This window comes from Lepidochelys olivacea (genome assembly GCF_965140295.1).
Source record: "Lepidochelys olivacea isolate rLepOli2 genome assembly, chromosome: 6".
NCBI classification, from domain to species: domain Eukaryota; kingdom Metazoa; phylum Chordata; order Testudines; family Cheloniidae; genus Lepidochelys; species Lepidochelys olivacea.
In genome coordinates, this window is record NC_140416.1 from 87,308,034 (window position 1) to 87,334,431 (window position 26,398).

General features: G+C 44.4%; 1 protein-coding gene across 4 annotated transcripts in view; it reads left to right on the forward strand.

Moving 5' to 3' along the window:
* Window positions 1-25,650, forward strand: part of GPATCH2L (G-patch domain containing 2 like) — a 41,638-nt gene extending 15,988 nt beyond the window's left edge. For all 4 annotated transcript variants that reach the window (XM_084632769.1, XM_084632767.1, XM_084632770.1 and 1 more), the window contains exons 8-10: window positions 1,562-1,647; window positions 13,297-13,394; window positions 17,425-25,650. In XM_084632769.1, the coding sequence (XP_084488895.1) occupies window positions 1,562-1,647; window positions 13,297-13,394; window positions 17,425-17,594 (354 nt within the window). In that variant the 3' untranslated portion in view covers window positions 17,595-25,650. The remainder of the gene's footprint in view (window positions 1-1,561; window positions 1,648-13,296; window positions 13,395-17,424) is intronic.
* Window positions 25,651-26,398: the final 748 nt, after the last annotated feature.

Here is a 26,398-nt window from a genome sequence, read left to right on the forward strand (position 1 = left end):
ATGCGCTGCATGTGCCTTTGATCAGAGATTTTTTGATAGCAATGCCTGTTTGATCCACATATGCACCCTAGCTATCCTCAAGCCCTGTACTGAGGATATATAGGTCTGTGACAGATGAGCCACCCCCAGTTCCTATAGCAGAAATATGCAGTGCTGCTACATGGGCTTCAGTTCACATCTTCTCAGGACACCATGTTTTAGTGAATACCTCAAAGGAAGATGCTGCCTTTGGTTCTGCAATTCTGCAACCAATTCTAGACTGGGTTCCAAAGCTCTCTCCTTCAGAGGGAACTGCTCAGGAGATATGTCAAGTGGAGCCTTCTCTCTACTTTGGCATCTTTGTGAGACTTTGCAGTAGAGAAGGAACTGATGGCAGTTTGTTTGTCACAGCCCTGTATGCCCTCAGTATGAGCCATTACGATAATTAGGGCACATGCCCGGACCAAACAGGCACTGCTGCCAAAAATCTCCTATTGGAGGCACATGCACATCTTCTGTGGACACCCATAGGGGGACACGTTTCAAAGACCTCCAGTTACTCTACAAGGTAAGTTACCGCTTCTTATTTTAGGATAGAGTACCAGAGATATATCTAGTACTTTATAACACAGACAAAAATAGATTCCTTGCCCTGAAGAGCTTCTAGGCTAAGTTGAGAACAAACAGGAGGAGAGGATGATGATGATGCATGTGGTTACTTGAGAGGTTAACGCAGGCATCCAGAGGGTAGCTAGCAGGATGAATTCTGCAGTCTGTTTCCAAATTGAGTAAATGTTGCTTCATGTCATCATGTGGTTGATTAGTGACTGTTCAATTCCCACCCCTCTCTTAAAAAGATTTCCAGGGTTGTGTCCTTCAAGATAAGCTGCCCTTAATAGAGTTGATGGCTCTTAGGCTCTTCCAGTGTCTGCAGCGTGACAGAAGATCATGGACTACTCTGAAGACCAGAAGGAGGGGGATGAACATCCATGTTTCTCTGAAACTGGCTTAAAAAGGGTCCCTGATGTGAGAGACCCTGCTAACTGGGGGAGGGGGGGTGTCTTTAATATAGCTAGTCCCTTTGCCGTGGAAGCAATGGGGAGCTCTCTTTGAATTGAGCCTTGAAATTTAGTTTTTGGGAGCATGGTTAGTCTTCTGGTAATGAATCTGCTCCACTGATCCAAGTGTCCAACATGAGGAGGAGTTTTACTGCATCTTTACTTGTATTTATGGAAATGACTTCTATCCTTAGACCCAAGGGCATGGGCAGGAAGCTCTCCCTGGGGGAGGTGGACTCTCATCATGGAGTGCAGCAGTCCCATATAGGGCTCCCTGAATATGCTCTTGTTTACCCTGTTGCTTGTGTGCTGAGCAAGAGGAGCAACTCCTCTGCAGAGTTGTTGCCTTGAAAGAGGATAGTGGAAGGGACAGAATCAGATATCACTTGCCCCCATTATTTGATGGTGTGTTGGAGCAAGTCTGTGAATACTGCGTGAGCCAATGTGGAGAGTGGATTTGAGCTGCTGCATCTGGAAATTGTTCCTTTAAACACTGCTTAAATAATCTCTCTTGGACTTTCCAGTTCAATCCGTTATCTCCTTTGTACTCTCTGGATGTTCTTGCTGATGCCTCCCACAGAAGATGCTCACCAGCACACTGCACTGCCAGGTAATCCCCCTGCTTTGCTCCTATTATGAGGATTGTCTCATTTCCCTTCCTTTGCCACATGTCTGGTTCCTTCAGTACTAGCAAGCTTGTGGGTTAATGCTCTTGGAAACCTGGGTTCCAATCCTGATAAAATGTACACATGCAATAAGTTTGGTCTCCACTCAGTTGCCGGTGGGCATGCAGAGTAGTGAGCAATAAGGTTCTGGGGACAGAACGTGGTCTGGGTTTGAAATACAGATTGGACCTCTGCCACACAGTGCCCAGTAATACCAAGCTGGTGGGTTGCTGTAGACCATATGAAGATATAGATGGCATTATCCTTGCCTATTATTAGAATTGGAAACCAAACTGCAAAGAAGGTGGCGGTAGGCTAATGTGCGTTACTGAGGAACCCTAAGATCCCTGAGTATCTGAAGTGGGTGTCCTGGACGGTTAGCAGACTTGGCAGTAGAGATGACTGAGATGACTTTGTGACTGGTGATATCTCTGTGCTGTGGGATTATGGTGAGAAACTTGGGTCAGGAATGACCAAGAGTTCAGGCATGTTTGAGTTGGCATTGTTTGGTTCGAGGGGGAAAGGTCATGTGCTGTACAAGTGCCTTCTGCTGGCCACTATTAAATCTGATTGAAATGCTGGCCTCACAGAGGTCACTCCAGCATCCTCCGCAATTGTTGCTGTCAAAGTGTAATGCACCTTTGCACCCTTCTTACTGTGTGTGGATGAAGCCTGGCCAGGGAGGGAGCTCTACTTGTGTTCTTAAAGACAGATTTATTCTGAAGGAGCTCTCCATACGTAAAGCTTCAGTTTCCTTTCACTTGTTAATTAGTAAATAGGGCATGAAAAATATTCTAGGGTTGTTTGTCTAAATGAAGGCTTGGCATCTTCCCAGCTCAGCCTCTCCTCCCACTGGCTTCTGCAGGGAATTAGTGATGTTGCACCATGATGTCATGCATACAGGTCTGTGACTTCTGCATAGGACACGGCAGCTGGAGGAGCAGTGACAGGATGAGAGTAAAAAGAATCCAAGAGAATACTAACCAGCAAACCTACTTCTCTCAATGGTTCTCGCCTTCACATTTGCCTTGCACCCCTGTAAACTTCACCATGAAGCTTGGAGCTGCATCTCTACATAGTGCAGTGAGCAGGTCCCTTCCGGTGCACTGAGTATATGCCCAATGCTACAAGTGGAACCAGCCATTCCCTGTTCTCCCTATAAAAAACAAACCTGTCTCCTGCTAATAAATCCAATCAGGAAAAAGCTGATGGCACCTAGCTTGGCCAGTGAAAGCCCTGCCCTGCTCCCAAAGCTACTGGGTATGGCCGTGTCGAACAAGGGTTTTCTGAAGCAAGTGTGATCATTGGGGTTTCTCATTTCTGCTACGTGAATAATTTAGTAACTAATGGATGGGTGTCCATGTACCCTGAGACCTCTTCTTCAGAAACTACTGCCCGATTTCAAGGTATAAATCTCATGTGCTGGCCCTTTAATCCCGCCTCTTAATCTGTGGTGGTGCGTTGCCATGTGCTGTTAAACAACTGGCTTATCCACTCTAGAGGTGCCTGCATTTCAGGGGCCTGCAATGAGGATGAAGTGGTTCCAGTATATAGTGTGAAAAGTGCTTAAAAATTCTTTGGGATGAAAGATGCAGTAGAAATGAAAATGCATGTGCAGCTCCATGTACCTAGGTAAGACTGAAATCTTTAGTGAAAGGTGTTTCGCTTTACCTAAAGGTGTTGCCAAAGATATAAAAATGCGAGCACGCTTTCACAAACTCCATTATAGAAAGGTCCCCGCAACAAACAGTTGCTCTTTAAAGCCAAGTTCTCCTTTAACCCCTTACAGAGCCACTAAAAGGTCCATAAACAGCTTTCGTAAATCCTGGCACGAGGGTCAGACAGTCCTGTGAATCTACTCATTCACTGCTCTAGTTATCAAAATCTCCCAGTGTTCCAGGTTTGGACCCAGCTGATGTTGTTATTGTAAACTCCAGATAATCTTCCTACAGAGGTGGCTTCTATCTGTCTACTTATCAAATGGCGGTGGGAAAACACAGGGCATAGGAAGAAAGGTTAAAGAGAGGCTGAGGGAACTGGGATTGTTTAGTCTGCAGAAGAGAAGAATGAGGGGGGATTTGATAGCTGCTTTCAACTACCTGAGAGGTGGTTCCAGAGAGGATGGTTCTAGACTATTCTCAGTGGTAGAAGAGGACAGGACAAGGAGTAATGGTCTCAAGTTGCAGTGGGGGAGGTTTAGGTTGGATATTAGGAAAAACGTTTTCACTAGGAGGGTGGTGAAACACTGGAATGCGTTACCTAGGGAGGTGGTAGAATCTCTTTCCTTAGAAGTTTTTAAGGTCAGGCTTGACAAAGCCCTGGCTGGGATGATTTAATTGGGGATTGGTCCTGCTTTGAGCAGGGGGTTGGACTAGATGACCTCCTGAGGTCCCTTCCAACCCTGATATTCTATGATTGATTCTATGATGTCTGGTTAGACATTAGCCTGTCCTGGCGGTATTGTAGCAATGTACTGGATGCCCACTTTCAGCGTGGTGCTCACTGTGCCAAGTAATACTGCTTCCCTCTGTTCAATTTCTTGTCTTTTTTACGATTGATGACTGCCTTTGGAAAGCCTTTTGCAAATGTATCTGCTAGAAACCCAGTTATCAGGTGGAGTTTGTTCTCTTTTCCCTTGTGGAAATGTTTTCTTCGCCTCCCTGGTGGCTTTTGGTGCAGTTTGTCTGACTGTGCAGTGCAGTGAGTGTTTTGGAGCCCAGTGCTTCATTTAAACAGAGCTGCTGGCCCGAATGCTGCGTGCACAGCTGTGGGCATATAAGAAGGGCTTTTCAGTGTCAAGGAGAAGGTTCTGTATGGAGGGTTCCTTGGGAAGATACCGTTGAAAGGCTGTATAAATTGTACCATACAAGATTTCCTTTCTTGCTTTATGTCTGCGATGCAGAGAGATTTCATTCAAAGTGTCTGGGCAGTACTGGGGATTTCACACCCATCTTTAGAAGCGGTTTTGTGTGTGTGTGTGGTTTCTCTGTTATCATTAGTGGTATAATTTTATTTTGCAAAGCGAGGAGAGTTTTCTGCTTTCTTGCAGCTCTCCCCAGGGATAGTTGGTGTATTAATTTGCTGTATTGCCTCCTGGCTGTTCCCAGGCTGTTTTTCCTCTTCATCATGGAATTTTTAATGGCCCTGCTGCCTCTCGGGAGGTGTGCAAGGAAGAGTACCTCCGGGATCACTTCCCTTTTTTCACATGCCTATAATTACTCTCCTTTAAGAGCACAAAAGCGTTTGCTAATCATGCCTTGTCTGTTAAGGTTTCCACTTGACGATGCAGCCTTTTAGAGGCAAGTGAGCAGAGGCTTGCATGGACAGCCGAAGTATTGTACTCCCCCTCTTCTTCCCTTTATCCCTTTCACTACCACCCATTTTTCTCTTCTGCACCTAGAAACTGTATGGAGTGGTAGTGCTGAGCACAACCTATTTGAGTTCTGCAAATAGGCTAGGTTTGTAGTGGCTCAGAAGCATTGATTAGCCATTAAAATGTTCCATGGCTCCATCATTGGGAAGGTGCTTCATGTTTGTTTTTGGTCCATTGGTCTGGTATCATGATCTTCCCTAGAGTCTAAGAATTTCAGAGCAGACTTGAGCCTCTGTTCCTCTTCCCTCTGGGCGTTGGAGTCTGAGTTATGGGTGGAGGGAAGACAGATTGCCTCCATTTCCATTTGTTGGCTGATCAGTGAGATCCAAAATGAGATTGGGGTGGAAACTCATTTATTGTCCTTTCTGGAGGTCAGAAGAAGAGGGGGGATGGTCTGTGTCCAGGCAGACAGGATGTTTAGATTATGAGTGCAAGGAGCCTAAATTAGGGAGACCTCTGAATTGTGTTCCTGAATCCACATTGGTAAGGTAGAATGAGGCAGAGGGATCCCTTCTTCTTCCCTGTTCGGAATCTTTACTTGGGACACTGGAAGGAAGGCAGTTCACTTGTGTGCCATCACACCCAGTTCTCAGTAAAGAGTGGTGTTTACTACATCTTTACAAATCCTTTCTTGGGTGACTGTGCTGCCATTGCATGAAGGCTGGGGAGTATAGTAAATGACCCATGCGGTTCACATGATTTCAGAAGTCAACAATCTTATGGTGATTTTTGGAAACTAAAAATGTGCTCCTTTAGGACTCCCTGGGGCTCAGGGTGGTCGAAGAGGAGATGCTGCTGTGCAAAGGAATTGTGTGCTCTGTGATGTGATAACAAGAGACCTTTGCATGCATAGGAGCTGTGTGTGCTGATTGGATGAGCACCTTGTACTGATTTACACACATGTGATGTGCAGATCAGACTTCGGGGCCCAGTTGGTTGTATCATTTCAAAGAGGAGGAGGAACTCTGCTCTCACTATTAATTTTGACCTTTGAAGCCACCATAAACAGCCTCAGGTTTTACCTCAGGGCTTAGAAAAGGAACCTTTTGTTTGGCCTGTGTTGCTGCCTCACCAGCAAACAGCAGCAACAGCTGGGCTGTGTGCTGCTTTAGTACCAATAGCTTTGTTAGAAGACTGTCTCTGTTGAACATTTACTTTAACATGAGGCTATAGTAGTCTTTGTTTGTAAGACATTAGATGCATGGCCACTCCTAATGCTCACTGTAACTTTCACTGGTGTGATACAAATGCTTTGCATCCAAGGATATGGTTAAAATAAGGTTGCCATGGATTATGTCAGCAGAGAAACAGGGCAGTGTGGGATTTTAGTGAGAGACTTGCACCTTGTGTGTTCTATGCACTCCAGCTTCCAAGGAAGTCTTAGATTGGGCATCATAATCACAAAGAGTCCAGGTGAGGTCCTTTTGTATGCCAGTGGGAATCTTTGCAACAGCTATTGCTCTGAAGAGCTTTTCCTCTTGACTAAATTTTCCTTTTTTTTTTTAAATCAAGTGTGCCAATCTGGCATGGAGAGTTCTCTGAAAAGCCTGTGATGCCATTTTTTTCCTGCAGTTGTGGTGCTTCTTAGCCAATGTCTTGGAAAATTGGATGTCAGTTTACAAACCAGGCTTAGTTTTAGTGACTAAGTGAAATGAACATGGTGTTTGTCAGTCTAGTTCCTTGTAGACAGGTGTCCACATCACAAAAACTACCATTGCAATTGGTGCTAATTGATTCCCTTCCTAGAAAAGCGAAGGACTGAACTCTCCTCTTTGTCCTAGTGATGATTCCTCCAGTTCAGGCTTTCTATATCTTGATCGGGTGAAGGGGAGAAGGAGCTTCTATTGTGCTGTACTGATAAAACAGGATTTCAGGATCCCAGGCTGTTTAAATTTAAAAAAAAAAAAAAAAGCATCTCTTTGGCTAAGCATGTGATGGTGCGAAGGGAAGCCATAGTCTAAACTTTTCTGGCGCACAATAGGCACAACAGCAAAACCCAACCTGCTGTCCATCAAAGGTTCTTCCCTTTCTCCAGGCTCAGCTTTATGGTTTGTACATCCTGACTTAAAACATTAAGAACAGGATGGGAGAGAATCCAGATGCTCAAGAGAACTCCCCAGTCTTGTGGTAAAAATACCACTGTCTGTGGATAACCATAGACTTTTCTCTCAGAAATATATTCTTGCTATACCCACATAGTTTCTCATTCATTCGCTGTTCATGATGAGAGGCTGACAGAGGAGTTGCTACATTTTTAGAGAGACAAGGTGGGTGAGGTAATAGCTTTTGTTGGACCAATTTCTGTGGGTGAGAGAGAGAAGCTTTCGAACTTACACCTTTCTCAGGGCAGAATCTCCCAGTTCTTCCTCTTAGATAGGGTACTTGGGTTACAGCCTTCTGTGTACCTCCTGTGATTACTCAGCAGTCCCTACTGTGATTGGACCCTGCAAGGCTGTTCTTCAGGGCTCTGTCCAGCAGATAATACATAATGACAAAACCAATCTATACCCCTTTCCAGCTTACCTGAGTTTAGGCCCAACTCATTCAGATCCTCCCACAGGGCATGCCTTTGACTGCTCCCCATGAGCAGCATTTGACAACTCACTCCTCCGCCGACTTCTCTTCTCTAAGCTACTTTGTAACTGGTTAGTGTCCTTTTGATATTTTGGTTCCAGCCTTGGCAGGACAGCTATGTAACTCCTGGCTGGAGCCTATGCTATGGCCCCAGCTTTGGAGCATTCTGGGAGGACCCCTTCAGTGTGCCAGACACCCTAGGAGTCCCACTCTTCCTCCAGGGTTAGCCTCACAGCTTCACCACCTCCCTAGGCTGGACCTCTTGGCCTTCAGCACTGCTGCTTCACTGTTAGCTCAGTTCAGCGAGTTCCACTGAGACAGACACCGACGAGAGATTTTTACATTCTTAAGGAGCAATGCACTTCTGCAAGCATCTGCAGACATTCAGTCAGTGTTGTCAGACAGTCAGGCTTATTAGTCAACTGGAACACAGCGTAGGAAGTCCTTGGTTATCCTAGAGAAATAAAGGTTAAAGCATAGTCAATTCTGGGTAGCCAGAACCCAGCCAAGCTGTAGTGAACCCCATTGTTCAAGCTCTGCCTGTCCCTCCGTCAGATTCCCCAGTGTGTGCCCAACAGCTACTCGCAGCCCATGCTTAACTTTCGCCTCATATCCCACACCCCAAGTCCTTTGTTCTCCAGCTTGGGAAATGCTGTTAAGCCTCCCTGCTGAGAGGTGGGGCAATCTATGGTAGTTGGTTGCAAGGTTTCAACGCTGGTGATCAGATTTGCCATTGTCTTCATGTATTCTCCACTGATATGGGGCTGGCCTCAGCCAATTCCTTTCCAATGACCCACTTAGTCCCAGACAGCTAGGCACCATTCATACCTGTGTCTTAGCCTGGCCCAAGAGCAAACAGACATTTTCCCCCCACTAGGTAACAATGCAGCGTATAGGGGAAACTGAGACATACATAGGCTTCATACAAACATTACAAAAAATTCCCACTTAGTCACAGCCTATATGTAGGATCTTTACAGTTAATGTCTCAACCTGGTCTCCTGCTGTTTGTCAGAAGGTGACTTATCTATACCAATTGACTGGTCTTCCTGTTTGCTTTTGCTATGCATGCAGCTCCAAATAACCAAATATAGCTACCCGATACCTCTACTTACAACAATCAGAGAATCATATGAAATATATAGTATTTGTAGGTTAATACAGAGCAGTGCCACATCCTTGATAAGAAAAGGAGTACTTGTGGCACCTTAGAGACTAACCAATTTATTTGAGCATAAGCTTTCGTGAGCTACAGCTCACTTCATCGGATGCATTTCATCGGATGTATTTTCCACAGTAGGCATCCGATGAAGTGAGCTGTAGCTCACGAAAGCTTATGCTCAAATAAATTGGTTAGTCTCTAAGGTGCCACAAGTACTCCTTTTCTTTTTGCGAATACAGACTAACACGGCTGTTACTCTGGATCCTTGATAAGATATACTCCGTATGCTTGGACGGTCTCTGTCATCCTAATGCACTTTAATTGGGCACATCTGTCCCCCCCACCCCCCAGCGTATGCCCCTGTATGCAGATTTACAGTGCCCTAAAGTGCACTGAACACTTGAAATTGACACTTTTACCACCAGGTCGATCAAAGCTAGTGAGCAGTCAGTAGGCTCCTGATTAACTAACTGGAGTGTGGGTGATCAATAAGGGATAAATCTGAATGAAATACATATTATGCTTTATGACCCCTGAGCCTTTGTTGTAGTAGTAGCAGGGCTGCTGAATGCAGCATAGTTGGTACTCGCATCTGACTAGGAAGCTGCTCCTGCTTTTGTTTTCAGTGCAGTAAATAATTCTGAAACTTTGACCGTTTTTTAAATTCTGTTTCTTTGTAATTGTAATAAGAGGTGGTTGGGGTTTGAGCTCAGAGCTCCTGTATTCTAATCCTAGCCATAGCTTCCTTCAGTGGCTTGTGGCAAATCACTTCACATCTTTGCCTCAGTGGGAATGATAATGCCCATCTCTTTCCCAGGAGTATTGTGGGAATTAACTGGTTAATATTTGTATAGAGTTATAAAGTTGAATAGTGCTATAGAAGAGCTAGTTATTTTATTTTATATGGTCATCTAGCTTGTTTATATAATCATCTTGTAATCTAGCCCCACCTTAGAAAAGTACAAAATAAAAATCTTTGACTATAATTGTTTGTTTTAATCTCTTATAGCTGTTCAGGTTCAAATGTTCAGAAACCCATGCCACAATTGTCAAATTTTGTGTGCCATCATGAATGTATGTGCAAATCAGGTATTTGTGTGAGTAGGGGTCACGTAGGTGTCTAGTTGGCCTTCTGTGTGCACAAATACCTCATTTGCATGCGCACACACACACACGCACTAATTGTGTGAGCGTTTCTGAAACCTGTCCCATAGGTCTGGATTTTCAGTAGGCTTCTGTTTCCTGCACATACTCATGCAAACACTTGAGGCTAATCTGCACCTGCAAAATTGAGGACATTTGAAAATTTGGCTTTGAAAATTTATTTAAAAATGCTCAAATAAATTGGTTAGTCTCTAAGGTGCCACAAGTACTCCTTTTCTTTTTGCGAATACAGACTAACACGGCTGTTACTCTGAAACTTGGCCTTTAGTGGAAGCTGACTTCCAGGCTTAAAATAAAATCATCCCATTGGTAAGATTTCTTAATATCTCCTCAGTGACTGATTTCATGTTGCACATAATGACTCCTGGCAGCTTTTAAACTTTAATTGATGGTACAGAATGCAAGATTTTGTTCTGTTGTGCATTTTTATTCTTCAGTATTCATGAATTTGAGACTTCTAACTGGCTAGAGCCAGGGATGCTTCCACAGTTAGTAGCACACCCTGATTAGCCTCGTTCTCAGGGCTTCCCACACAGTTATGCGGATGCAGTTCAGAGTTGAATTACAGCATGCAGTCCTGGATTCCTATGAGCTCAGATTCACAAACTGTGTGAACACATCATGAGCAAACATATTTCTAAATGAACAAACACTCAGTTGGAAATATGAAAGCACGAACCTCATTTCCCTGGTGACCTACAAGAGGCTGGAACCCATGACCCTAAGGATGAAAAGCATAGTTATTAAACCACTAGAAAAAATAATTATAGAAATACCAGCTGTAAAAGCATGAGGATCTGAAAGAAATGGAAGCTTTCATTATATCTTAGGTACTTACAGGACCTCCATTACTATAGTACTTGAATGCCTCGCAATCTTTAATGTAATTTTTCCCCACACCCCTGTGAGATAGGAAGTGCTATTATTCCTGTTTTACAGACCGGGAACAGAGGCAGAGAGAGATTTAGGCTGTCTACACTGTGTCCCACAGTTTGGATTATGGGGGTGTGGATAGCAGTGCGCACAAGGCAGCACATAATGGAGGCTAGGGGAGGCTAAGCCTTCCCAAACCTTGCACCGCTGGCAGGGTGGGGGGCAGATTACTCCACAGGACCCGCGCCCAGGGGGTCTGACCAATTTGGGACCTCTGGAAAAATCTATCCCCGCCATGGGCCCAGGACTGGAGGAGCTCTCCCTCTCAGCCGCAGAGCTTTTCAGCTCTTGGGGCCACAGTGAGAGGGACTTGAGGGCTAGAGATGGAGTGGGGGCAGGCCCACATGGAAGGGGCAGAACAGGGCAGGGCTGGGTTCAGAATGGGGGTGGGGCCGCAGGGGAAGGGGCAGGACAGGGCTGCAGGGAAAGGGAATGGGGTGGGGGAAGGGGTGGAACGTGGGAGGGGCTCCAGGCTTGGAGCTCACAGGATCCTTCCTTCTTCCTCCCTCTCCCCCTTGTGGACCTGATCAAGGTCTCAGCCACTGCCCCCCTCCTCCATCTGGAGTCCTTGGGGGCTGAGAGCAGCAAGCAGGGGCATGGCCTTGGACAGAGGAGGCGGGGCTAGCCTCCCCAAGGGGAAGCTTCACCTGCTGCCCAGGAGCACGCACCCAAGTGCTGTGCTGCAACTCCCCCGTGTGCACACTGTGGTTGCGAACTAAGAGGTTGCTAGTTCACATTAACATCTTTTATTTCAGTGGTTCTCAACCTTTTTGGGCTCAGGACCCATTTGTAAATGTTCGTGGCCTGTCAGGACCCAGTGAATAGTCTCGGGGTGGAGGCCCTGGGGTAGTTTGGAGTGGGTCCTGCCCAGCACTCACCCCACAGTGGCTGTTCCTGCAGCTGCTGAACTTGGGGCTGGCTCTCCGCTCCGGGCATTGCAACCTCTGGGGTTGTAGCGCTGCTCAGGTTTGGCCCTGCCCCCCTGACTGGACCAAATCTGTGTGAGTGGAGTTGTGACCTCACTCAAATTTAGCCTATCAGGACTCCCATCATGATTATGGCTGGGCCAAACCTGAGTGGCGCTGGGATCCAGAGGTTGCAGTTCCTGGAGCAGGGACGCAAGCCCAGCCAGCCCTGTGGAACAGGAGCTGCTACGCAACCCTTTGAAACAGTCTGGCGACTCAATTTTGGGTCCTGACCTACAGGTTGAGACACCCTGCTCTACATTATTGCCAGTGAGGCACCTTTTAGTTTACGCTCACAGTGTCCAACTGGGGGAGTTACAGCACAGCTATTCACACCCCTGTAGTCTGAACTGTGGGGCAGTGTAGACCAGCCCTAAGTGACCCAGGAAGTCTGTGGCAGAACAGGAACTTGAACTCAATTTCATTGTTAAATTCTTCTTCCTTATTCATTCTGGATTGTTTGGGTGGGTCCCCTCAAACTACTGCTGTGAATATATTTTCTGAATTAAACTTCTTGATATTTCTTCTTATGAGCAGAGGTCAGTGTTGGTGGGAGGGATTAGATGACAGTGCTCTGTTCAACCTTCATCCACAATCCCAGTTCCACTGTGATCCATAATAATAGAATGTTTTTTCTAAAGTGATAAACAGTTAAATTGGTGTCATAGAAACCATTATCATTAGGCTTCAGAGTTTACATAAGCTCATATGAATGGGCAGTTTAGGCTTTTAAACTGTTTCAGCATATGCATTGGCTCAATGAGGCTGCATTACAAAATGATGTATGTACTAGCATGGACCAAGCTCTGGTGTTTTCAGCACAATTGCAGAACACCGTGTTGAAAACACAGGAGCCTGATTTACAACTGCACCGGCTTAAGCACTCATGTATTTGTGCCAGAAAACCGATACAAAATTTGTAGTCTAGGCATGCTCCAAGATAATAACATTTTAAATGTGATGTGAGTGCAGAGCTATTTTCATAACCATAGAGGCAAGAAAACTTGCCTTACTTTTTAGTGAAAACTTATATTCTGCAGAAGGTGATAGGGCCCCACAGAAATGCTGATATCACATCCACTAAGTACCTGTTCAGTCCCATCCCTGCCTGTGCAATGATTGTATTAGCTCTTTCAGAGCCTTTGAAGAGCAGTCTATATTTTGGGGAAATTAATCTGCTGCCACAGCTCATATCCAGGATCTGGTGTCTGAGCTTGAGGATGAAACAAAGTTTTGGCCACAGGCTGTGGATGCGGTGGGGGATGTGAATGAGTTGCTGCTGCTTCTAGAGGCTGTCTCTTTACCCAGGCAGCAAGTAGATGGATGGAAGCTGGCCAGGTAGTGTTAAGGCTTAGTGGTCAGTGTCCCTTCTTGATAGGTGATATCAGGACAATCTTTTTAATATTTCTGTTTTTCTCCCCAGACAGACAAATATACACCTGGGACCACCCTGCTCAAGGGATATCAAGAGGAAACGAAAGCCAGCAGCAGCTGTAGCCTCTCTTTCTAGCCCTACTTCAGGTAACTTGATTTAACCCTAGCACCCCTGTCTGCGCACCATCACTTGTCCTGAGAGGACATTCCAGCATAGGCAAAGCAGATTTTCAAAAGTGGCTAGTGATATTGGGTGCTTTGGTTTTTGGATCCCTAACTTGTGATGCCTTAAAGTCCCTTGATTTTTTTTCAGAAAGTCTGAAGCATTCACCCTCTGAAAACCATGCCTTTTGAAGGTATTTTAAGTTGGGCACCCAAAAATCACTAGTCACTTGAAAATCTTGGTGTGGAGGTCTAAGGTAGGAATTCCTAAGTTGGAGAGAGCGGGAAGACTGTCTGTCTGAAAATAGCACAATATTTGCAGGAATACTGAGGATAAAAGTTAAATGAAATGCAAGTGAGAAGGTGATAGTGAGTTACGGCTGTAAGTGGCTTGCATTTAGCACAGCAACAAAAAGAGTGGCCTAATGCGTGAATATATGAAGGTGCACCCATGGTGAGTTATCATCATTCACATTGCAAGGTCTTTCAATGTCAATATTTGGTGCTGCTGCTGCATAAGCCATTATTTCCACAGTTTAAAATTAAGCCATGCAACCCCATGGTGATGAGGAGGTGAGCTTCTGTACTTCCCAGATCTTTCACGATGCCTGGTATGAACTGGTGGTTTGGTTCCCTCTCTTGAGGAGATCTCTGGACCCTTTGCTGCAAGAGCCTAGTTCTCACTAAGGTTATGGTCACCTCTCAATAGCCATACTGGTAACGCTAACTCCACCTGGAGCCATTTACTACTGCAAGTGGTAATGGCTCCTGTTCCCCTTCTTGCTCCAGGAATGTAACATCTAGAATTCTGGCTTTTTTCCAGGTGGATTATACCTCAGAAGTGACTATTTTTTAGAGTTTTGAAGGTGACTCAGGTGTGAAATGGGTATAAATCTGAGGATCGAAGAGGTCTTTAAGAGGGTGGGGAGATACCTGGCTAGAGTAAGTTCACTCCTGGAAACTTTTTAATTCCAACATGTAATTTCCATGTGACCCATGTTCCTCTGGTACCTTGTGACTAAATGGTTGTGTCAGGAATCAGCAGCAAGAAGGATGCGTGGCCAAGAGCAAAGTGATGATCAGATCTAGGAAACAATGGAAAAGACCAGAGGAACCACCAGTGGATAGGTGGAGTCATGTCGGTGCCTTTTCTGGGGATTTGTGGGAGATGAAGAGTAACGGAGCTGGAAGGAAATCATGCAGTCAGTGCAGTTCAGATTATATGCCTAGTCAGTGTGTACCCAGAGGGATCTCCTGTGTTTGTTTCAAAGGGACAGAAAAAATGTCAGGTAAGCAAATGAAGAGTGTCAGTTTGCTTCTTCCTGGCAAAAGTCTGTTTGCTGGTATTCTTGGATTTAGCAGTTCCACTGGTGGCCTTGAATGTTATAATGGGATAATCAGATTCCTAGTGTTGAAGGGTGTATAGAAATGTGTCTGAATAGCTAATTATGATCATTTTTGGGGTATATAGAGTTCTTAGTGGGAATTCTTGTCCTATCATTATATTTCATCCTTTTGCTGCTTTCCAGGGTTCTTCCTGTTCCGCATGTGACTTTTGTGGTGTATTACTGCTCTGTTTCTATAGACTAATCTTCCATTTCTATGGCTGCTTTCATCAAAATAGATCCCAAAACACTTTAAAAAATTTAATCCAGCCTATGTTTATAAGATAACACAAAAAGATAATCACAGACTCCCTCCCTCTCTCGTGCACTCTCACTAGTTACTAAAATGTCATTAACCAGGGGTTCCCCTTCCTTGGGTTAGTTTGGCAGCCTCACTTTCTCTCACTGTAGATGTCTCTTTGAGAAATCCTATTCCTTCAATGAACAATAAAGTTCTGGGGTGAATTAGAATTCAGGCCCATAAATGAGTGTAGGGAACAGGCACATGTACACAGTGCCAGACTTCTCCTTTAAATAGCTCCTTGGCTGAGTCCAACTGCTCTTGTCTCACTTGTTGACCAGGTCCTACTTCATTGAGCTCCTTTTTTGCAACCTGAGTGCCCCATGGAGGTGAAGGACACAGCCTACGCTGGCTCCATCAGTCAGCAGAACAAATGGGCTTGCTCTGCCTAACATCGGGCCATCTCGAATTCCACCTCTTTTATAGAGATGAGTGATGAAGAGGGGCTTGTTCCGCTTTGCAGCTGTATTAATACACATCAGGGGCCAGCTCCTGGCACTAAATCACGCTTCTGCATACATCTGTTATCGGACTCCTCACCAGTGTGATGAACAAGACTGCAGATAGAGGCTTCCTCGTGTCATTCTTTATAGGATTTTCCTAAAAGAATAAATAGCTCAAATCTCTGCCAACACTCTCCCCTGTCATTGTGATGAATTTAGCTTCTTTCTTAAACATGCAGCTACAAATCTTCCCCAGTCACACCCTCCCCCATCCACACAAAGTTTTAAGTTGAATTTGACTGAATTCAGCAGATGTTGTTAAAGACCATATGAGATGCGCACACTCACTCCTTTCCAGTGTCAGGAATGAATGGAGAGACCTGGGACTCCATTTATTTTCAAACTTAATAGGCTAGCTAAGTTAATTATGCCTTTGATCCCCAGTAAATAGTGTCTGGTAACACTTGTTCTGTCAGAGAGACCTGTATTCAAAGGTATGCCTGGATGCACCCAATAAGCTAAGGGGAGCACCCAAATCTATATCCCATTGTCAGAGCAGGAAATTTCCAGTAACAGCATGGCCGCCTGAGGCAAACTGGATTAGTGACTACTGCTAAAATAGATGTCACTGGAGAAGAGAGATTTGGACATTTTCCCCCAGAACTCTTGAGAACTAACAGGAAGGAATTCAGAAGGAGACTTCAGTGCCTCAGGAAGTGACTCTTGTCTTCAGAAATGTGCTGGCAAGTCCTTTTTACTCAGTTGCTCAGAAAGGCTGAGACTCAAAGCCAGTGCTTTCCAGCTAGAAAGCAGAGTAGCAGATGGGAATTCTGTCATGTTTTAAAACACAAATTCTGGCTAGAGCAGGTAGCCATAGGAGTGAGGAGATGTTTGTAATGTGGTGCATCAGACTGGGTGTCCCAGATGGTCGTCTGTAGCTTGGCTGAATGCAAAAGGGATGTGAACAAATCTCCTCTGTTGTGAGAATATTTAAGTATTGGCTGTGTACTTGGTGTTGTACAAAACACAGAAGCAGAAATGCTCTTAGAGACTAACAAATGAAATAATGTATCATTTAGTTTATTCCTCTTTATTCATCCTGTCAAGTTCTGTTAATGGGGACTGGCTGACTCAGGAGATGGAGCATTTTACCTCTAAACTGCTAGCTGCAATCCAGTCTAGACATTAGGTGACTGTTGAGTTTAGGTATGGAGACTTTGACCTGTTCCAGTCTGGTCCAACTTGAAGAAGTGTTTGGTTTAGGAGATTGCAAATGAGTTCTACTCTGGTCTATCTTGCCCCATCTTTGCAGGTGTTTGTGATACTGTCTACCCTACTAAGTCCATACAGAGGTTCACAGTGCATTTGCTTTATCTGTACCATTCTCTATTGGACACCAGAACATTACTGCCTTCCCTTTGCAGTTCTCTCCTTATAGAGCTCACATGATGACTCCACCCTGTCCCTCATGCTAAAACAGTTGTGCTTGCCCAGGATGCATTATTCTGTAGTGCATAAAGCTTATTTTCATCTTCTCTGGTGCTAATTAAATTATCCTCTTTCATCCAAGCTATTCAAACTTGAATTTTAAAAAGACCTGCAGAATAGATGCTCTGGGTCAGGATTTATCAGCTTGGGGGGTTGCAAACAGGTATTGGGGTTGTGACCTAATTGCACTACACATATTGCTAAATGGGGGAGAGGTTCCAGTATGGAAAAGGATGAGATTCACTGCTCTCGATCTTCTGGTAGTCGCTAGAATAACATACAGAAATCTATGATTAATGCTTAGGTTGCTATGAGGTTACCAGTTTTAACTTTCTCCTGTCCTCTGCTCCTCTCTCTCCACGTTCTCCTTTTCCTCCTACTGTTTTGTGTTCCAACAGCTTTACCTGTCCACATGGATGCAGCAGACTCATCCCTGCCAGTGACACAGTCCCAGAGGTCCCAGAGCTCTGACTGGATGGTCAGAACCCAGGCAGCAGAGAAATCCACTGCTGCTGCTCCATCTAACTTCTTTAAAACACCACAAGAGAAGGGCCCTGGATACAGCTAGATGGAGGTGTCTCTATTTGGAGCTGGTTGCGTTTATGAAATGTTGGACTTCGAAGTACATCAGCACTGAGCGTCTCATTTGGCAATAACCATCTCATCAGTGTTGGTGCGTGATGCTCACCAGACTCAGCTGTGTGCCCCATACATCCCGAGATCATGTTTGTGAATCTGTGTAAAAAGTAACTGGTGATGTTGGGGCTGCAGCTTTTTTAAAACATTCCTGCTATTGCTGTGAGTACTTATTACACACTCATCTCCTACCCCAGCACCTGTTAGCATCTGCTGGGATGTGTACAGAGCCTTGTTGGTTTGCAGGTGTTGGTCTTTGTTATGAAGCTGGTCACCACTTGGGCATATCGTTTGTTGCAAAAGGCTGAATATAGCAGGAGAAAGCCCTATTGCAGCTCTGCAGAGACAAGAATCTGTCTTGGACAAGCATAATGTCAGAAACAAAGGCCAGCTTAGTATCCCTGGTCAGGGGAGGAGGAGGGGAACAGAGAGTGCAAACAGGTTTGAAATGTGGGACTTGAATTCTGTATTAGCAAAATGCCTATCGGCCTCTCACTAAGGGACTTGGGAGTCAAGATGTTGCTTCTAATGAAGCAAATGTGGTGCTTGTCCTGTCAGGAATTGCCAATGGCTCACTGTCAGCATGGTCCTTCAGCGTTTTTTGTCCTTCCTTGTTTGGAGTGTCTTTAGTCTTCCCTGTGAATTGCAGTATTCTTTCCTTATTCCCCATCCTCTCCATTTGTCCTGCTGGACAAGGGGTTGGCAGAACTAATTAGGCAAAAATGTGCAGACTGGAGTTATGAGAGGAAGCTTGGATCAAGTTGCCCTAAAATATCCTCTGAGAAGTCTTCACTGGGGAGATGACAGAGAGGAAATATTGGAATACTATCCATGGGCATCCAGCTTCAGACGCTACAGTAAGCAATCCCCAGGACACTTGAAGTTGAAGTCCATGTCCCACTGTGTACTAAAAGTCATATAGAGTATTATCTGAGTTCAAAGCACTCTCTACAGATTGAACCACTTCCCCATCTCACGTTCTCCCTGTCTTCCTCAAAGGTTAATGTTCTGAAGTATATCTAAGTGGGGTTCCCCTCTGTCTCTGGAGTATATATGGGAGTGGTCTCCCTCTATCACTGATTGTACTCTGCTCTGTAGTATATATGGGAGGGGTGTCCCTGGATTTCCAGTTGTACTCTGCTCTGTGGTATATATAGGAAGTGTTTGCCTTCTCCACCTTTCCTTGCACCCCTGATGGCATTTGCTCTGCAGTATATTGGGGAGCGTTCTTTTCTCCCCACAACCCTTTCCCTTTATCCCTGATTGCTCTTCACTTTGCAGTATTGATGAGGGGGTCTCTCCTGCCTTCTCTTTTCCTGTATCCCTGGTTGTACTTTGCTTGTTTCCCTATATCTTGAAAAACCTCTCTACAGCTGCATTCTGGGTTATATATTTAGCAGATGTGCCTGGATAGGGTATACAAAAGGAACCATGCCATGCTTGCTTGACAACCGTAGTTGCCTTGTGAGCTCTTGAGTGTTTTCAAATAGGTGGCCCTTGTCATTACAAAACCTACTGGTTGGCTGAGTGGGTGGAGCACCAGACAGGACCATCCATTAAGAGCAAAAATAAATTTTCAACATAGGGGTGGAACTTGCACCCCTAGATGCAGGTGATGGATTTGCATGTTTCCCTTGCTTTGCTCTCTATGACCTATAAATCAAATGAGTGAGGGATAGATTTGATTATGAGCATATCAGAAAATGTTTTAATTGTTTTTAAATTTTCTTTGTATTAAAATTTTAAAATTAAATGGCCAGCCATGAAGACTCATAACATAACACAAAAAGTAAGTTACAAAATCAAACAAAACACTCTCGAACAATCTAAATCATGACTGATGAATAGTTACGTTAGACAGAGTATCCATGTCTTATCCACTAATACCTATTCACTCTTGGGGAGAGACTCAAACTGGATTTATGTTTTGTCCCAAGGAAACTCTCAGCTCTGCCCACGTAAATCCCTCTGAAAAATCTCATGCGTCTTTCTTATACATATTGAAATACCTTAGAGGGAGAGCCTTGTTACCCTTGTACAGGAGCACAAAGGTTAAAGGCTAGTTTGGATTATCTGTGAGCAATTACAAGGAATTTGAGGGGAAAGAAATGTTCAGATGAAGTTAGTGTCTTTACATTCTTATTTTTGTGCTTTGTACAAAACCAAGTCTGTAGCGCTTAACAAGTAATAAAGACAGTCCTTACCATGAAGAGCCTGCGATCTAAAACCCGTACAGAGAAGATGGGACACTGGGAAAACATAATTTAGGGAATAACTTGGCTTTTTTATTATTTCAGTCCTTGTGGGCAAAGCAGGAGATAAACTCCATCCAACTGCTAATTTGCTTCTTGGTTATAGAGGGTGTTGTTTCAAAGGAGAGATGAATGGAGTTGTTAGATACTGTTTGTTTAATGCAAGGGTGAGCACAGGTAGGGGATATGTGTTAAAGAGTGAGGGACTGTGAGCATTGAGGAGCTGAGAGTAAGTAACGTCACTCCTATTCCCTGCATTTGTTGATAATCCAATAGTGGGTTGCAGCTTACTGCAGGTTAGCTGTGTAGTCGATCAGATGAAGTGAGCTGTAGCTCACGAAAGCTTATGCTCAAATAAATTGGTTAGTCTCTAAGGTGCCACAAGTACTCCTTTTCTATGGTCCCTTGTTTCAATTCCATAAACCTTTCTTTCCATGAACAGTTGTATTCATCATTTTAAAGCACAGTTGTATTCATCATTTTAAACCATTTCCCTGGCTTCCTCATAAAAGCGAATTAGACCAGTGGCCTATTGTGGTACTTGGTTGTCTCTTAGAAGAAGCTCAGAAACTTCAGTGATGAGTGCCATTAGAAGAATTTAGACAGACCACCTACCCTAACAAAACACACTCTGAAATTAGACTTCTTTGTTTTTACTTCCAGTGTTAGAGTGGAGACTATGTATCTCCGCTGTTCATAGATTCCAAGGCCAGAAGGGACCATTGTGATCATCTCGTCTTACCTCCTATATAACACAGGCCATAGAACTTCCCCAAAATAATTCCTAGAGCAGCTCTTTTAGACAAACATCCAATTTGACAATTTTTTAATCAAGTGATGGAGACTCCACTATGACCCTTTGAAAGTTGTTCCAGTGGTTAATTACTGACTGTTAAAAAATGTACATGTTATTTCTAGTTTGAATTTGTCTAGCTTCAGGTCCAGCCATTGGATCGCGTAATACCTTTCTCTGCAAGATTGAAGGAGCCCATTAAATATTTCTTCCCCATGTCGATACTTAGACTGTAATCAAATCACTCCTTAACCTTCTGCTCATTAAGCTAACTAGATTGAGCTCCTGGAGAATTTCACTATAAGGCATATTTTCTAACGGTTCGATCATTCTCATGGCCGTTCCCTGAGCCCTCTGCAATTTATCAATATCTCTCTTGAATTGTGGACACCAGAACTGGACACAGTATTCTAGCAGCAGTTGCACCAGTGCCAAATACAGAGGTAAAGTGACCTCTCTGCTACTTGAGAGTTTCCTGTTTTATGCATCTCGGGATCATATTAGCTCTTTTAGTCATGGCATTGGGAGCTCATGTTCAGCTGATTATCCACCATGACCCCCAAAACTTTTTCAGAGTCGCTCCTTTCCAGAAGAGAGTCCCACATTCTTTAAGTATGGCCTACATTTTGTTCCTACATTTATCCATTCCCATTTAACCATATTAAAACACATATTGTTTGCTTGCGCCCAGCTTATCAAGTGATACAGATTGCTCTGTCTTCATTATTTATTCCACTCCCCAATTTGTGTCACCTGAAAACTTTCAGTGATTATTTTATTTTCTTCCAGATTATCAATAAAACTGTTAAATAGCATAGGTCAAGAACCGATCCCAGTGGGACCGCGTTGGAATCACACACACTTGATGATGATTCTCCATTTACAGTTACAATTTGAGACCTGTAAATTAGCCAGTTTTTAATTCATTTATTGTGTGCCATGTTAATTTTATAGTTCTGTCAGTTTATATAGATATTCTGCAAAATCATAAACATCAGAGATGGAAAAGTTCTATTAAAAAGGGGCTTTTCAATGTTTTCTGTACTTTGACCTCATGTTACAACAGAAAACATGTTATGACCTTCCTTCTAACCTTAAGAAGGTGGTCACAATCCCCAAAACCCATTTGCAACACCCATGTTCACAAGACATGTATGAAAACAGGCAGTCTTTCATTGCTAATGCAGGATTGCTCCCTACAAAAGCATTTTCTAGTGCTTTGTCCAGTCTAGCTTTAAATATCCCTAGAGAAAGACCCTTCACAGCTTCCCCTGGTTGCAAATCTATTAATCAGCCTAATACATCTCACTGAGTTTTCTTAACAGTCATCTTAATTTTCCCCTATCTTAAATTCATCTCATTACTCCTGGTTATATTCACTTGTATCACCCTACATAATTCCTCTCCCTCCTGGGTGCTAGCACCATTCACCATTAGTAGATTGTTATATGGAATCAGCAGCCTAGTCTCACTATTGAGGGGTCCAGACTACAACTCTATGTTCTCAGAGGGCAGGTTGGAAACTATTTATTCTCAGATTTTCCTGTTGATGTCAATAGAGCTGCTGATCCAAGCAAGGACTGTGGGATCAAGCTCTTAGATTGTATGCTCTTCAGGTCAGGGTACCGACCCATTTTCTTTTGTCTCCAAAGGATTGAGCATACTTATGGCACTATTGAAATAATAACCATAGCAGACACCTCCTTTGTAGGTAGCATCTCCTGCCGTGGGATGTTTCCAAAAGGGCTGGAGGTCTCAATCATGTGAGTTCCTGCAACTGCTTTCCCTTTCCCACTTGCAGTCTAGAATCCAATTATGCGTCCAAAAATGGATGTGAGGTGGAAGAGAATTCCACAGCTGGAAGGAGCATATGGCTAAAACATCTTCAAAGCTAAAGGTCCTGGAACAGTAGATGCTACAAAACCAGCACTGGCTGATCTCACACCCTAGTAATTGTGGGAGAACAAGGAAGCCCCTTATTTAAAAAGGGGCAAGACCACTTGAAGTCTTCTGTGGAAGAAGTATCATCTTGCAACTAGTGTCTTACTGATATAGGTATTTGATGCCCCCTATCACCATCGTATCTGAGCGGCTCAACTACCGTGCCATTTATCACTGAAAATCATTTTTGGAGGAGAGAGATGTTCTGAATGTTTAACTGTGAGGAGGAGAGAATTTTGGTTGCTGCCTGGAGAATCTATGGACCACAAGCCCAGCTCTGCAGTGGTCCTGTCCTGCCAGTTGTGATGCACAGAGCAGAATTACAGATATTTTTTCTGGAAGATGGAACAGAAGCTTAAAAAGGGAGAGTGAAACATAGGAAATGGGAATCTGATATTACATGGAAATCAAAAGCTAAGTTAAGGACAGCCAGAAGAATGTGAAAAAGCTAAAGTAACAATGGTTGGTACAGGTCAAAGGGGAATGTAGGTGATACTTTCTGTAGGACAGAAGGGAAACCATTGTAGTGTCATATAGACAGAAAAGATAATAGGCTGAGTTGGAACCCTCGCAGGACCAATGTAGTTACATTTCCTGCCTTTGACTTCAGTCCAACATGCTGACAGCACCGAGATGGCTAGTGAAAGGTCTGCAAGGGCAACACATTGACCTTCTGAGACAGCTGTATCTTCATGACAACATTAGGAAAGATGCCCAGAAAATTTTTAGTTCAGGTATTTATTGGTAAATGTACCACCTAGCTCAAAGGCTCAGCAGTGGATCGTATGAAACCTTTATCTGTTAAGTCACTGATTTTGACTTCACCCGGAAGTGACTAAAACAGATTGCTAGCTTGCAGATCTCTAGTAGATTTTAAGAAGATTGCTCACAGTCTGTTATGTTCTTAGTGGACAGATGTATACCACACAATTATTAATCACCAACAACGTGCTTGGCTCTGTGTAAGACAGGAAATACAGATAGCCCCTGCCTAGGCTAGCTTATTTAAAGAGAAATACTGAATATGAAAACAAAAAATACTGTTGCCATGGGAACTGATTAATACTTGTGTTGGTAGTATCTGGTGAGACAAAGGACTGAATGAGCTGTGGAAGTGATTGTGTGGTGAACTGGGAATAGCAATGCTGACTCACCTTTGCCCAGTGCTTTGAGATCTATGTATGAAAAGTGCTATAGATAAGTTGTGTCTTTAGATTTTCCCTAGATGTAACTGTATTTTCCAGGTTGAATTTAATTTTATTCCTGTATTTTCAACCTCTTCTTGTTTATAATTCTTTGCCTTCCGGCTATTCACAATTTCCCAGTTAGATTTAATGTAATGTGCTGTCTCCTCCCATTTCCAGAGCATTAATGAAGAAGTTAAATAAGACAGGACTTTACACTCAAGCCGTGTGGCTCTCTGTTGAACTTCTTGCCCCATCTCACCATGTTGTCATTTATTATTAATTATTTTTATTACAGTAGCCCATAAGCGCCCTAGTCATAGATCAAGACCCCATTGCGCTGGGCCCTATTCAAACACAGAACAAAGACTGTTCCTTCCCCAAATGGCTTACTCATTGTGCTCTTGGTCTTTCATCTAATTTGAGTCCATGGTGTGCTCAGAATTATTGTCAGCTCCGTGAGAACAAGTAAGATTTTTTGTGATGCTGTACAAAGTGAAGTCCGGTTCTATCGCACTGTGTTCACTTGTGAAGGCGATCGCTCATTTCATGAGCCTCCTAGGGGGTCGGTGACGACAAAGCAGGCTGTCTTCTTTCCTAGTGCCCCCTGTTGACCGTTGTACCAGCACAGCAGTAGTCTGCCCTTTCAGTGACTCAGCCCTCTGGCCAAGTCCTGAATTGTGTCCACCCCTTTCAGGGTACACAGAGTCCAACAGAGGATAGCCTTAGTGTCAGGCAAAGAGATTCCAGGCCACATTGGGTCAAGGTCCTAGAGTCATGACCCTCTGGGTTATAGAGTCTTCCTAGTCCATATTCCTCTGTATCCGGTGTAGGCTCTTTGCCTTCAGCCCTATCTGCGGGTTGGTAGGGGAACCCAGGCCTACCCTCTCCACCGCAGGGCTGGCTCCAGGCACCAGCGTTACAAGCAGGTGCTCGGGGCGGCAGTCAGAAAGGAGCGGCAGAGTTTCCGCGGCAGCAGCAATTTGGCAGCAGCTTCCCCGTTCCGCCGGCTGTAGCGGCAGCAGCTTCTCTCTCTCTCCTGCCGTCTGCGGCGACAATTCGGTGGCGACAGGCCTTTTTCACTGCTTGGGGCAGCAAAAACGGTAGAGCCGGCCCTGCTCCACCAGGTCCTAATCCAGGGCCACGCGGTGGGCAGCAAGGTCCTGCACCCTAATGGGCTGTGCCGCTGCTCCCCTGCATTGCTTCCCACCAGTCTCCTCTCTCAGAAGGGCAAAGCAAAGACATGTAAGGAAAATAAATCAAAAGATAAATCCCAGGCCTTGCAGGTATCCAAAGTCCCTTTTCCCTCAGCAGGTCAGGTAGGTTCTTAATAGTCAAGGGCCCCAGGCAGCTGGCCCTTCCATAGTACTCCCTCTGAGGAGCTAAGAGTGTAGGCCTGCTCACCTCCACTGACTGACTACTATTGAGTTGCTCTGCTCCTCCTCCGGTGTATGTATGCATTGCAGGTGGGGCTGCCTAGGCCCAAAGTAGCTCTTTAACCCATTCTTTTCCAGTGCAGGATTTGTACACCCCATCACACCCCTTCATCTTCTAATTCAAAAAGAAAAGGAGTACTTGTGGCACCTTAGAGACTAACCAATTTATTTGAGCATAAGCTTTCGTGAGCTACAGCTCACTTCATCGGATGCATACTGTGGAAACTGCAGAAGACATTATATACACAGAGACCATGAAACAATACCTCCTCCCACCCCACTCTCCTGCTGGTAATAGCTTATCTAAAGTGATCACTCTCCTTACAATGTGTATGATAATCAAGGTGGGCCATTTCCAGCATAAATCCAAGTTTAACCAGAACGTCGGGGGGGGGGGGGGGAGGAAAAAACAAGGGGAAATAGGCTACCTTGCATAATGACTTAGCCACTCCCAGTCTCTATTTAAGCCTAAATTAATAGTATCCAATTTGCAAATGAATTCCAATTCAGCAGTTTCTCGCTGGAGTCTGGATTTGAAGTTTTTTTTGTTGTAAGATAGCGACCTTCATGTCTATAATTGCGTGACCAGAGAGATTGAAGTGTTCTCCAATTGGTTAATGAATGTTATAATTCTTGACATCTGATTTGTGTCCATTTATTTTTTTACGTAGAGACTGTCCAGTTTGACCAATGTACGTGGCAGAGGGGCATTGCTGGCACATGATGGCATATATCACATTGGTGGATGTGCAGGTGAATGAGCCTCTGATAGTGTGGCTGATGTTATTAGGCCCTGTGATGGGGTCCCCTGAATAGATATGTGGGCACAGTTGGCAACGGGCTTTGTTGCAAGGATAGGTTCCTGGGCTAGTGGTTCTGTTGTGTGGTATGTGGTTGTTGGTGAGTATTTGCTTCAGGTTGGGGGGCTGTCTGTAGGCAAGGACTGGCCTGTCTCCCGAGATTTGTGAGAGTGTTGGGTCATCCTTCAGGATAGGTTGTAGATCCTTAATAATGCGTTGGAGGGGTTTTAGTTGGGGGCTGAAGGTGACGGCTAGTGGCGTTCCATTATTTTCTTTGTTAGGCCTGTCCTGCAGTAGGTGACTTCTGGGAACTCTTCTGGCTCTATCAAT